At 45.4% G+C, this 14,052-nt stretch overlaps 1 protein-coding gene across 1 annotated transcript in view; it reads left to right on the top strand.

The window, feature by feature from the left end:
- EML5 (EMAP like 5) overlaps positions 1-13,798 on the top strand; it is a 230,095-nt gene extending 216,297 nt beyond the window's left edge. The window contains exons 37-42 of the mRNA XM_090033857.1: positions 69-241; positions 4,823-4,985; positions 6,347-6,450; positions 12,008-12,161; positions 12,671-12,771; positions 13,142-13,798. Of these exons, the coding sequence (XP_089889983.1) occupies positions 69-241; positions 4,823-4,985; positions 6,347-6,450; positions 12,008-12,161; positions 12,671-12,771; positions 13,142-13,178 (732 nt within the window). The 3' untranslated portion in view covers positions 13,179-13,798. The remainder of the gene's footprint in view (positions 1-68; positions 242-4,822; positions 4,986-6,346; positions 6,451-12,007; positions 12,162-12,670; positions 12,772-13,141) is intronic.
- The last annotated feature ends 254 nt before the right edge of the window (positions 13,799-14,052 follow it).

The raw sequence follows: 14,052 nt of genomic DNA, 5'->3' as shown, positions 1-14,052 counted from the left end.
GGTATTTTGAAATGTGCATAGATATAAATGTTTACTCCTCTGTGGGTTTTTTCATTATTTTCTCACAGAAGATGCTGAACAAAGTCAGTTTGGGACATGCAGCTCGTACAGTTTGTTACAGCCCAGAAGGTGATATGGTGGCTATTGGCATGAAAAATGGGGAATTTATCATCTTGCTTGTGACCTCATTAAAAATATGGGGGAAAAAAAGAGACCGAAGATCAGCTATCCAAGATATCAGGTCAGAAAATTCATGCCATTTAACTAGTCTGGTGCAGTAGAACTGAGAGAGATGAACTGAGTTTGTAAAGTTAAAAAAAATACATTTTTTTCTTCTGGAGTAATCTATTTTATAAGCCCCAGATTCAGATTTGCTAAAATACCTAAAAAATATATTTCTTCACTCTCAACTCAGTATAATTTTTTTAATGTGTGCTTGGAGTGTAGTTTTCAAATATGAAAATAAATTGTTCAGTATCCATTGTACAGAGCTGTATACATTTTTTGCAGAGACACAACAGAATGAATAGTTCACAGAGTTGGTGCAATGACACCCATATAGAGCATAAGCAGGAGAAATGACATATTATCTGAAGATGCAACAGAGTAACCAAACAGAAAGCAGAGACTTAGAGAAAAAAAAAAGTTTCATAGTTTCTAGGGTCGGAAGGGACCTGAGCAGATCATCTAGTCTGACCCCCCGCCATGGCAGGAAAGAATACTGGGGCCAAACGACCCCAGCAAGATGTGCATCTAACCTCCTCTTAAACACCCCTAGGGTAGGAGCCTGCACCACTTCTCTTGGAAGTTGGTTCCAGACCCTAGCTGCCCTGACCGTGAAATAGCGCCTCCTGATATCTAACCTAAACCTACCCTCTGCCAGCTTGTGACTGTTATTCCTGGTCACTCCTGGCGGTGCTCAGGGGAACAGTGACTCCCCCAGTGCCTGCTGATCCTCCCTGACTAGTTTGTAACAGGCCACAAGATCCCCCCTCAGCCTCCTCTTGTGGAGGCTGAACAGGTTCAGGTCCCGTAGCCTCTCCTCATAGGGCCTGCCCTGCTGTCCCCTGATCATATGAGTGGCCCTCCTCTGGACCCTCTCCATGCTGTCGACATCCCTCTTGAAGTGCGGCGCCCAGAACTGAAGGCGATACTCCAGCTGCGGCCTGACCAGTGCCACATAGAGGGGGAGGATCACCTCCTTGGACCTGCTCGAGATGTATCTGTGGATGCATGCCAAGGTGCTGTTGGCCTTCCTTACTGCCTCCCCACACTGCTGGCCCATGTTCATCTTGGAGTCAGTGATGACCCCAAGATCCTTTTCCGCCTCTGTGCTGACAAGAGAGGAGTTCCCTAAACTGTAGGTATGGTGCCGGTTGTTCCTCCTGAGGTGCATCACCTTGCACTTGTCTGTGTTGAAACCCATCCTACTCTTGTCCACCCACCCTTGTAACCTGTCTAGGTCTGATTGTAGCCTGTTGCGTCCTTCCAGCGTGCCCACGTTCCCCCGCAGCTTAGTGTCATCAGCAAATTTGAACAGGGTGCTTTTTACCCCCTAGTCCAAATCACTGATGAAGCTGTTGAACAGTGCGGGCCCGAGGACCGAGCCCTGCGGAACCCCACTGCCCACGTCCTTCCAGGTTGAGCAGGACCCATCCACGACCACCCTCTGGGTGCGGCTCTCCAGCCAGTTGGCGACCCATTTGACTGTGTGGGTGTCTACACCACAGCCCCCCAGTTTCTTAATGAGAACAGGGTGAGAGATAGTGTCAAAAGCCTTCCGGAAGTCCAGGAAGACTATGTCCACTGCTACCCCTGCATCTAATGATCTGGTGATCTGATCGTAAAAGGCCACCAGGTTGGTCTGACAGGACCTGCCACTGATGAACCCGTGTTGGTTGCCCCTAAGCATGCAGTCCCCTGCTGGCCTCTCCTGGATGTGTGCCAGCATAATTTTCTCGAACAGCTTGCCTAGGATCGAGGTAAGACTAACCAGCCTATAGTTTCCCAGGTCCTCCTTCCTGCCTTTTTTGAAGATGGGAACCACGTTGGCCCTCTTCCAGTCCTCCGGTACCACACCAGAGCACCACGAGTGCTCATAAAGCCGTGCCAGGGGACTTGCAATGACCTCGGCCAGTTCCTTTAGAACCCTAGGGTGGAGATCATCCGGACCAGCTGACTTGAATACGTCCAACCCCTCCAGAAGCTCCCTAACTAAATCCTCGCTAACCCGTGGCCCAGGTGTGCCTCCCCCGGGGCCCGAGGGGGACCCAGCAGGGAGGTGGCTGTTCTGGTCCCTACTTAGGAAGACGGAGGCAAAGAAATCGTTGAACATGTTAGCTTTGCTGTCTGGTGTGACGATCAAGTTTCCCAATGCGTCCTCCCAATGTTAGTAAGTCGAGCCAGAGACTGAGATGATGATGGATCTATTAAGAGGGATCTATTAAAATCCAAAAGAGAAGAAATTCCTCCTCTTGTGAACAGAAGCAGAAACCCTGTGCAGAGAATGAATCACAAATGAAGAAGTGACTCTTGAACTGTGGGAGTCACAAGGAGGGGAGGTAGAAGATAAGAGCTGAAGTTGTGTAGTGAGTAAGGCAGAGGCTGAATACAAAACAAAAGGATAAGATGGAAGAAGCCCATGGAGGGATTTTGAAAATCAGGAGGGCAGTTACAAAATGCAGTTAGATATAAGTTGTAAGTTATTACCTGTAATGAAAGATGGGCAAGTAATAACATCCTTCTCATTGAGGTGCAAGCACAGTTAAGCTGCCACTTGCTGAACCTTGTGTATTTTAAAAAGCTGTGCTGGATATTCTGTCCAGACCTATTGCCATTCCAATTTCTGACTTCCCCTCAAATTATTATTTCAGTTTCAAACCTTACTATATATATGAAGTTGTTATTTTCTTTTTTCAGCTGTTGTTGTTCCTAAAAAGTATATATTCCTCCATATTTAGTCCTGCTAAATTTCATATTGTATCTACATTTCATTTTTTTATGTCAAATTTTTGTGCTCTTCTTTTACAAAGTAGTGAAGGTTAGATCACATCCAGGGGCTGGAAACTTATTCTTTGGCTAGAACAAAATTCTCTTATACTAAACATAAAATGGTTTTGTGAAGAGATCTCATAGGGTGTGTCCACACATGCAAGCACGTGGACTTGCAGCACCTCAAATAGAAACGGTGCAAATTTGAGCCAGGGCTTTTTGCCTCAGTGCACATGCTTGGACATGCACTTTGTTGTGGAGCAAATTGTGCAACTTAGAGCAAAATAACCCTGCCTGGCTCCTCCTGGATCTGCAGCCAGGGGGAGGTAGAGCCCAGGGCCAGCATCTGTGTATAAAAAACTGCCCTGTCCTGGCCCCAGCAGTACAAAAAGCTGCCCTGGCAAGTAGGTCAGGGCTACTCACTCTCAGGAGCTTCAGGGCCCCAGCCAATTGGTACCTGGGGACACTACCCCTTGTGCCAGCTGGACTGCTGAAGGAGCTCTGAGAGTTCCCACTACAAAGGTCTGACAGTGGGGGCTGCTGCCTGGCTGTGACCAGCTGCATGCTTGCCAGACCCAGATGGGGACTGCACAGCCAGTAGAGGCATCTGCCCCTCTGGGTCAGGTGCCAGTGAACTGTGGTTGCAGGGTTGGCCTCTGTACGGCACTATGCTATGTGTGCCCCCTGCTTGCTGTCTGGGCAGCTATTGCCCGGAAGATGTTCTGGGTGTGGTGGCCTGTTTTGAACTGTCAAAGCATGTCCTTCTGGCCTCGTTTGGCCAGGAGGTCAGCCACAGCCAGGTCCAAGGTGCTAGCTCTGAGCAAGCAGGGTCCTGCCACTGGCCTCCCTAGCAGGAATTCTGTTGTTCCCTGTTGGAAAACTGAAAAATCCCTGATAAAGAAAATCCCAGTCACTCTGAAAAAGACCCCCAAATCCATGTTCCTCCACAATTAAAACAAAAGACCACTATAAAGAGAGAGAGAGAGTGAGACAGAGATAGAGATCAGTTGGACAGTGTTTTATCCCTGGGCAGGGCAGGGATCAGGGGGATCTGTGAGTCAGGTGGGGGGTGGGGCTGGGCACGAAAGGGACTGGGGGACTTGGGGGGGAGGCGGGGGATGGGGTCGGGCAGGGCAGGGCTGGGGGGCCTGAGGCAATGGGTGGGGCCAGCAGGGACCCCCACCATAGTCCCCTCCCCCTCCTCCAACCCCACCCCCTCCCCCTTACTTACTGGCACTGGAGTCCTGCTGCTGGCACGCTGCCTGCCGTACATGGGCAGGTAGTGTGCTTCAGCACTAGGGTGAGCACCAACTACAGAGATGCTCCGGCAGCCAGAGTGTCTCTGTGGAGGACCTGGGCTTTGGTTGCCTCAGGGCATGGTCTGGGACCTGCCCTGCTTTTTTTAACTCTGTTTTTTTAGACCCCTGGATATCCAGGGGTCTAATTTTGCCCCTGTGCTGCAAACTTGCAGCAGGCAGAACCTTTTCTTGTTCCTGCAAATGCCTCTTGCAGCATCTCAAAGTGGTTTCACATGCTGCAAGAGGGACATGTGAGCTCATCTGGACATACCCATAGGGTTGAGCAAGAGTAAACTACAGACAGCAACATCACAACATTTGCTCCTTTAAATGTCTTTTCTTACTATTTAATAATCATATTGGTGGAGAAAGTCGCCTCAGATACACATTGCTTCATGTCTTTTACCCCTCTGAATAAGACCTTGATATGCCATGAAACTTGGTGTCAAAGGACGACAATGAAAATCGCTTACAGATTCTTATTTGCTGCTGCTTATTGATTTTAACGTATCTTAAATCATTTCTTTATTCAGGTTTAGTCCAGATTCTCGTTATTTAGCGGTGGGTTCTAGTGAGAATGCAGTAGATTTTTATGACTTAACCTTGGGTCCCACACTTAATCGAGTCAGCTATTGCAAAGATATCCCAAGCTTTGTGATCCAGATGGACTTCTCTGCAGACAGCTGCTATCTCCAGGTACCTGTCATTTGAGATTACTGTTTACATTGTATATATTTTGAGATAATTGTGTATATCATATATATAATTTAAATGTTGTCAGTTAATGTGTTGTTGATGAAAGCATCAGAGTCTGCTAATATTTACTTGTCCAAATATGTTAGTGACAGATGCTGTGTACAAGATGTCTTATGAAGCTCTACCCTTTGTATCTCAGTCCTGATCAGCAGCTACCTGAGGTGTCTAAATTCAGGCCTTGCATAGTTAAAATTGATAACTGTCCCAAATGGGGTGTTCTTTTTGTTATAGGCTATATAGATCTCAGATAAAAATAAAAAATGAGTTGTTTGGCCTCATTAAGTATCTAAATATGAGAAACAAATACAGAAAGGAGAAATATATTCCAGAATTACCATGAGACGGCAGTCATTCTTTCCCTGCTATATATTTTTCTTAATGAGGTTGGGTGTACAACCTTTTGAAAAAGGGAAAAAAATACTGCCTTATATCCAAAGATTATCAGGAAGCCATGCCATGCCCAGCAGATTCCTGACCATAACAATGGAGTAGGTGGCCTGTCAGTACATGCGTTCTTTGATCAGCACTCAAACTAGACTGTTGTGGCTCCACTGTTCTATATCAGAGGTGCTCAACCCCTGGCCCATGGGCCAGATCTGGCCCCCAGTGCTATGTCATCTTGGCAACAAGGTACCCATGGGTCCATGGAAAGTCCTGTGGCCACTGACCCTGTGTGCTAGATGGGACACAGGACAGTGCAGGCCCTTAGGTCCTGATTCTGGCACATGGGGGCAGCACAGGGCCCTGGAACCCAATCTTGGGATGCAGGGCTAGCTGGGCCTAATTTGGCCCATGGACCAGCTGTAAACCAATTATTTGGCCCACAGAGCCAAAACCTTGAGCGCTGTTGTTCTGTACATACAGCCTCCCCCGTTCCCCTGCTGCACCCTTTGATAAATTATAAACCCAGCCAGGGGGCTGCAAATGGCTTCAGTAGTCCAAGAATATATATGAATGCCCCAGCCACATTCTCTTTTCCCTGCTGTGCCACCATTAGAGAGGAGGAGGAGTATGAGGGTTTCATTTTGAGTGCTGTATATGTAAAGGACTTTCCATATATTTAACTTGTGTATTAATTTTTAGACATTTTTCAAATAGCTTTCCTTTTTCATATTCTGCATATAAACATTTTTGAGAGGTATCAGATCATTGCACAGGATACCTTACTGGATTTTCTTTTTTCAAGGAAGTGTCCATTTCAGTGTCTCCTAGATTCAGACTGATAGTATAGTGATATCTTTCCCACTTGAAATCACTTCCAGTATTATAACTCAAACTATTATTTGTGTTCATACTCCAAGGTTTCTACTGGGTCTTACAAAAGGCAGGTCTATGAAGTGCCTTCAGGAAAACAGCTTACAGACCAGGCTGTGATTGACAGAATAACATGGGCTACTTGGACCAGGTACATAATTCACAGTTTCATACTTGTTGCTAAGGAGGCCATTTCTTTTCCACCAAGAAAGAAAACCTATATGCATAAAGGATACTGAAACACTGATGTTTAACCAAGCGTGCTTTTTAAATACCTGTCTTCTGGCAACAGAATAATAGCATAGTGCATGGACATAGTGTAATGACTCTGGATATTGTTGGCACTTAATCAAATCAGGATATCAGATGTATGTAGGCTCTGGCAGAAGAGTGTCTTCTGGCTCTTTTTATGGCAACCTGAGAGGTCAAATGCATCCTGCTCTCCCAGTTAATCAAAATATGTTGTAGAAGGAGCTGTGACATAAAGCAGCATTGAAGGACAGATAAAACCTTGAAATTGCATCAGATATAAGCTATGTAATAGAATACAGGGCTCTGGCAATTCAAGTTTTATATAGCCTATAATAGAATCCATAGTGGACAGAACTAACATACACACAAGTATTGCTATCTATAGACTTTATGGAACAACTATGATTTCTGTTGTTAAAAATGGTGAAATATTTTTTGGTCTGTTAAAAAATATAGGAAACATTTTAAGAACTGATAATATCTCTACCATAAATAATATCTTATTAAGTTTGGAATCTTTTCCCAAGATTTTTGGGGATATTTTTATTGCAGTTATTTATTTTATTTTTAAACAAATCTGAAACTCGCTTACCAATTTCGGGTCCCTTCGTGAAGCATTTAAAATCACAATCCATGCAGAATAGTAAGTCTAGTCATATACATACATCCATGTATATAACAGTTAGTAAGTGAAAAATCCCAAAATTGCCAACCCATATCCTTCTCTCCCAGAACAAAAGCTGGGGTTCTTGTATGTTCTGAAGGCTGGCACGTTCAAGCTACATTGCACCATAATGAGATTCAGCATGCTGCCAGCATTCTTCTTTAAACCAAATGTAGGGGACTATGAGTTCTCATCACACTTGGGGTAGTGTTGGACAGAATTTGAGAGTTTTCAAGTCATTAGATCCTGAGCCATTTTTAAACCTCTCCGTGTTATGAGTTAATATTCTGTTGATTAACATTATTATATATTCCTTTGTTCTTTCATGCGTTAGAGAAACACAGTCAGACCTAAACAGATCAGCTAGGGACAGATATTCAAAAACCCTTAGCCTACATTGATTCAGTTTTTGCATGTTAGTCTAACGTACAGAACTTGAACCAATTTGCAAGTGGATAGACATTCACTTTTAATCAAGAAATCCAGACACATGCCTGTAGTGGCTCAGGCTATAAGCAAGAAGGGCTCTAGAGCAGTCCTCCCTTCCCTTTTTCAGTGCTGAGATGAGGGAGGGGAGGTTGTCAGACCCCAACAGGACACTATAATTAGGGAGGGGTTTAAAACTCCACCCTACCTGCACAGTCCCCAGACAGGATATTCCTAGATGGGGAGGGGGAAGCAGCCATCACTGGGCTTTTTCTGGCTCACTGCTCAAGGAGAAGGGAGTGTTGCCAGCCCCCAGCTAGTTGGACTGCTTATGTGGACTGCATGCATCTGTTGATGATACTGAGCTTTTCAATCTCCCTCTCTCTGCTTCTTCATAGTTGCTACAGCAAACTGCAAGCAAGCCAGCAGGGAGCTGATAACACAAAGTTTATCAGCCATCAAGAAAACAAAAGTCTCTTTAAGCTCTTCTTAAACAGGTTTTTTCAAGGAAGGAACAGAAAGACAACCAGTTTACCTGTTGATTAGCTCCAAAAAGCCCTAAGACTGTTCTGTCTGCCTTTGTCCCAGTGAATTTGGAGACGCACACACAGCTGGTTTATGTGCACTGAACTTATGTTCTGTTACAGGTTTAAACCAGTTTCTGATCAATTAAGCCAGTTTATGTGTAACTTCTGTCCCTAGCCATCATAACTATCTTTTACAATGTATTGTGCAGTAGCCTGAATGGGGAAAACATACCAGAACAGTTTTTGGCATCCATCTCAAATTTTCAGGGCTTCACCTATAAAGAATGAAATGCTTGGTTTATGTCCATTTTAGGAAGTGTACATGTACAATGTGATTAGAGCTGGCTAGATTAGAGCAGCAATTCCATGCCGAATGAAAACTAAACTTTTCAAAGGATTTTGCATAACAGGTTTTGTTAAGACATCTGGTGTTGGAAAGAAAGGTCAATTTTCAGTTTGAGTTTATCTTTTTCTTGCTGGAATTAATGAAGGAGTCCACACTGGACTTCAGGAACCTTGCTATTGAAAACATCACTAAAATTATTTCAACCAGTTCTAATTGTAACATCTTACCCTGGGGTGCGTCACGTGCCAATCTGTGTCATGCCACTGGTGGGCTGGCTGTGGCTGGGACTGCTTACTCTGGGGGGCTCACAGGCAGGGTCTCAGGCTCTCCCACTCACTGTCCTGCGTGAACTCCCGTGCTAACTTGCGCACTGGGCTCAGGAGTGCGCCTGTTTGCATGGCCTGTTCGCGAGGCTCCGGTTGCGCGCAGCTCCCTGGGGAGCTAGGTGAAGTAGGAGCCGGGGGGACATGACCCTCCTCTGTCCACTTAGCCCACTCCCAGCTGGCTAGATCCCTCCCTCCATGGGCCCCTGCTTAGCTACCAGCAGGCCAGGGCTTGTCAGAGGTCCTGGGGTCGCTGCTGGTGTCCCTGGGCTCACGGAGGCGCAGCGAGCTTACACCCGCACGTCTCGCACTGGAGCTGGGACGCTAGTGAGGCTTATGCCATTGCCAGGCCCTTTTTAAACTGCACGCATGCGCAGAAAGGCCGGCCAGCACCTCAGTGCTTTTGAGGGAAATAAGGGGAGTCCCTCCCCTCCACCGAGGGAAGGAACAGGTGGGTGACTTCCCCCTAACCTGGTAAGTGCACCTGCAGGGGGGTCACGTGGCTCCCGGGGGGGTGGGCCAAGAAGGAGCTATGGGGGGTGTGACCCTCCTCGGTCCACTTAGACCGCTCTCAGCTGGCTAGATACCTCCCTCCGCAGGCTCCTGCTTAGCTGCTGGCAAGCCGGGGCTTGTCAGGGGTCCTGGGGTCACTGCTGGGGTCCCTGGGCTCATGGGGGCGCAGTGGGCTTACACCCGCACATCTCGCACCAGAGCCAGGATGCTAGTCAGTCAGTTATACAGGAGTCCTCGACTTCAGGAAAGCTGACTTTGACAAGCTAAGGAGACATGTCAGAGAGGCCCTAAAAGGCCACAACCCAAAGAGGAGGGGAGTTCAGGATGAGTGGTTGCTCCTCAAAGGAGCAATCCTGGATGCACAAGCAAAGTCCATCCTGTCTCAGAGGAAAGGCAGCAGGAGGGCACAGCAGCCCACTTGGCTCTCCAGGGAACTGGCGGGCCTCCTTCATCTTAAAAGGAGGACCTATAAAGGATGGAGAACTGAAACACCAAGGAAAAATACTCTGCATTAGTACAGACTTGCAGAGAGCAAATCAGGAAAGCCAAGGCTGCGATGGAACTTCAGCTAGCTACAAATATCAAGGAAAATAAAAAGTCCTTTTTTAGATATGTGGGGAGCCAGAGGAAAAGCAAGGGCAACATTGGAGCCCTGCTAAACCAGATGGGGCAACTGACAACTGACACCCAGGAAAAAGCGAACTTGCTAAATGGGTACTTTGCATCAGTTTTTCACCAGTCCCATGGGACCGCCCTGCCCAGTATGGGTCAGGGAGGCCCGGGTAAGGGAGATTGCTTGCCCTCCATCGAAGCTGACCTTGTGAAGGAACACCTCGACAGGCTGGATACATTCAAGTAAGCCAGCCCTGATGGGTTACACCCCAGGGTACTCAAGGAGCTGGTGACATCATAGCTCAGCCCCTAGCACAGATGTTTGAGAGCTCTTGGCGCTCTGGTGAAGTGCCCGATGATTGGAAGAGGGCCAATGTTGTGCCTAGCTTCAAGAAAGGGAGGAAAGTAGATCCGGCAAACTACAGACTCATCAGCCTGACCTCTACCGTGGGGAAAGTCCTGGAAAAGATTATCAAGGAGGCCATCCTTAACAGGCTAGCTGAAAGCAATATTCTGAGGGATACCCAGCAGGGGTTTGTTGTGGGTACGTCTTGCTCAACTAATCTCATTTCCTTTTATGACCAGGTGACCTATCACCTGGACAAAGAGGAAGAGATTGACGTTATATACCTCGACTTTAAAAAACTCTTTGATCTGGTATCCCACGATCACCTCTTGGCTAAACTGTCTAACTACGGTCTTGATGTCACCACAATCTGCTGGCTGGGGAACTGGCTCTGCGGTAGGACCCAGGGGGTGATGGTCGACAGGAGCCAATCGTCTTGGTGTGCTGTGACCAGTGGGGTCCCACAAGGCTCTGTCCTATACTGTTTAACATCTGCATCAATGATGTGGACATTGGTGTCAGAAGTGGACTGGCCAAGTTCACCGACAACACCAAACTCTGGGGTAAAGCATCCACACCTGAGGACAGGAGGGTGATCCAGGTGGATCTGGACAGACTCATGAAATGGATGGATGAGAACGTGATGGTGTTTAACACCGAAAAATGCAAGGTTCTCCACCTTGGGAGGAAAAACCTGCACCATGCATATAGGCTCGGTAGTGCTACACTGGTTAGCTCTACAGATGAAAGGGACTTGGGGATCATAGTTGACCACAAGATGACCATGAGCCTTCAGTGTGATGCTGTGGCTAGTAAAGTGAGCAAAATGCATCCATAGATGCTTCCATAGATGCTTCTCAAGCAGATCCCAGGATGTAATTCTCCTGTTGTACTCGGCCTTGTTGAGGCTGCAGCTGGAGTACTGTGTCCAGTTTTGGGCTCCACAATTCAAAAAGGATGTGGGGAAGCTTGAGAGAGGGTGCAGAGGAGAGCCACGTGCATGATCAGAGGGCAGGAAAACAGACCATGTGATGAGAGGCTGAGAGCAATGGGGCTATTCAGCCTGGAAAAGCGCAGGCTCAGGGGTGATCTGGTGGCCACCTATAAGCTTATCAGGGGGGCTTATCAGGATCTGGGGGAACGACTGTTCACCCGAGCCCCCCAAGGGATGACAAGATCGAATGGTCACAAACTCCGCCACAGCCATTTCAGGCTGGACATAAGAAAGAACTTCTTCACTGTCCGAGCCCCCAAGGTTTGGAATAGACTGCCGCTGGAGACGGTTCAAGCACCCACTTTGAATGCCTTCAAAACCCATTTGGATGCTTATCTTGCTGGGATCCTATGATCCCTGCTGACTTTCTGCCCCTGGGGCGGGGGGCTGGACTTGATGATCCTCCAGGATCCCTTCCAGCCCACATGTCTATGAAAGCTATGAAATCTTCATTCAGCTAATTTACTGTGCTAAGGCACCTCATGTAATTGCCAAGACAGAAAAATAAATTATCTCATTGATCAATTTTAATGCTATTAGTTTCACACCCTACTTAAGTTTTTGCATTAGCTATATTATGCATCTGTCTCTCTCATCATTTTAAATTAACACTGGCTCATAATCACAAACTAATAGAAAGATCTATTTGTATTTCTTTTCCTACAATGCAAGTTTCCAAGGGACCCTCTTGCTCTTCTTTTTCAGCGTTCTAGGGGATGAAGTAGTTGGAATCTGGTCCAGACATGCTGAGAAAGCTGATGTAAATTGTGCCTGTGTTTCTCACTCGGGAATCAACCTCGTAACAGGCGATGATTTTGGCATGGTCAAACTGTTCGACTTTCCATGTCCTGAAAAGTTTGTAAGAATCTTTTGTTTGTGTCAATGCAAAAAACAGTGCTTATGATACTGTGATTTCTTTAGTTTCTCTAGGGGAAGGATTGATGATAATGCTTTCTTCTCTAATTTGTAGGTTTTAAATGTACCCATCTGATATTACCTCTATAGTCTCCTGAGTATATTTGCTTTCAGGTTTTCCAAAAACCTTGTACAATAGTTCTTGTTCTTTCCAAAGATCTTGTATAATAGCACAAGATTTCAAATCAATGGAGCACTAAAGATAGATGATAAGATTGTTTCTTTCCCTTGCACGTGCACGCAAGTATTTAGAGACAATTTAATAGCTGCTGCATTATATCCCAATGGTGGCTGTTTTTCATGAAATAACTCCTGAAACTAGGAGCCTATAAAACATTTAGGAGCTTGGGGATACAGTACTATATATATAGATAGGCACAAAGGCATATTTCTAGATGCATCTTGTAAACAAAAGAAGAGTATTTATGGCTTTACATTTGTTCTTTGTTTTAGGCAAAACACAAACGATTTTTAGGTCACTCAGCCCATTTGACTAATATTCGATTTACAAGCGGGGATAGATATGTTGTCAGTGCTGGTGGGGATGACTGCAGGTATGTATGGCTTTCCATTGTTTTGCCAAAGTAATTCGGGATTTAATATAAACAGTTTTTAATAATGAAGAGGTAATATTAGAGTTCAGTATCTGTCTTTTAAAGCTCTAAGCTTGTTCTTGATTGTACAGGAGTAGTCACAGATTCACAGCATATGTTTTTTTCCTATTTAAGAGCACAACCACTAGTATGAACTGCTTAACATTCAGTAGAATAGAAAGTTAAACTGCTTCTGCAAATGCTAATAATGTTTGAAATCATTTTTTTAAATTGACTGGATAATAGTGTTAATAGAGGTTTATCTTATAAATATGCTAACCTGGCTGTATTTTTTTTTATCTCTTGCTTAACTTCTTTTTTGAAAATACAGCTTATTTGTCTGGAAATGTGTGCATATGCCTCATTGAGGGATACGTGGAGGCTTTGCAAAAAGGACGCTGCATGAAGTAATAGGCATGAAAGACCCAGGATTGGAATGCGACACTCTTAAGTGCCCTGCATGCTTAAGAAATGGTGCTGATCCAAGACACAGAGTAGTCTGTTTCTGGAAGACAAATGGTTAGAGAGTCTGTGAGAGAGATGGACTGTTACAAATGTGCTCCACCCAGTAGATTTGCTCTAGAACTGGAAAATCCAGGTTTGTATTCCGCTCACTGCCAGAGGTTGAAAAAAGAAGCACCTGGATAAAAGGGTTCTTAGCTAAAGAAGTGAGTTGTGGATCAATGTACAGTTTCCCAGTACAGTCCTGGGTTTTACTGAAGACATATTTGGACCTAGTGCTGTACATTGATATGTTTATTTTCAGCATGAATGTGTTTCCTTTGAGTTCTGCAAACTGAATGTCATTGAGAGAGAATATTCCATATTTTATTACTGAAAGAGAAGCATTTAGCAGATCTTAACTAAAACTACACAGTATTTTAATAAGCACTTACAGTAATAGAATGGGAAACAACATTTCTATGAGAGATCAAAATATGAAGCACTGTCAGGTGAAGAAATAAAAATAGTAAAGTTTGTTGCAGTATTCTTGTATTGAGGCCTGGGTCACGATCATGTCTAGTGAGTCCTGCTGGATGTGCATGAATCCATTCTTCAAGGCTAGTTTAGTGTTTTTGTTGCACTTAAACATTAAATTAGTTCTGTGAGCAAAAGCCAATTTGCTCACTTTGCGAGTGCCTTGCCCACAACCTAAAAGTCTAACTCCAATTTTTGCCTTGTGAATAAAAGTGAACTCAGTGAAAGAGATTACTGCTGTGTTACTTGCCTGGGCTGCTAGCT

Source organism: Crocodylus siamensis, chromosome 2 (assembly GCF_052110815.1).
Source record: "Crocodylus siamensis isolate JL-2025a chromosome 2, ASM5211081v1, whole genome shotgun sequence".
NCBI lineage: Eukaryota > Metazoa > Chordata > Crocodylia > Crocodylidae > Crocodylus > Crocodylus siamensis.
This window is presented reverse-complemented; position numbering and strand designations above follow the sequence as displayed.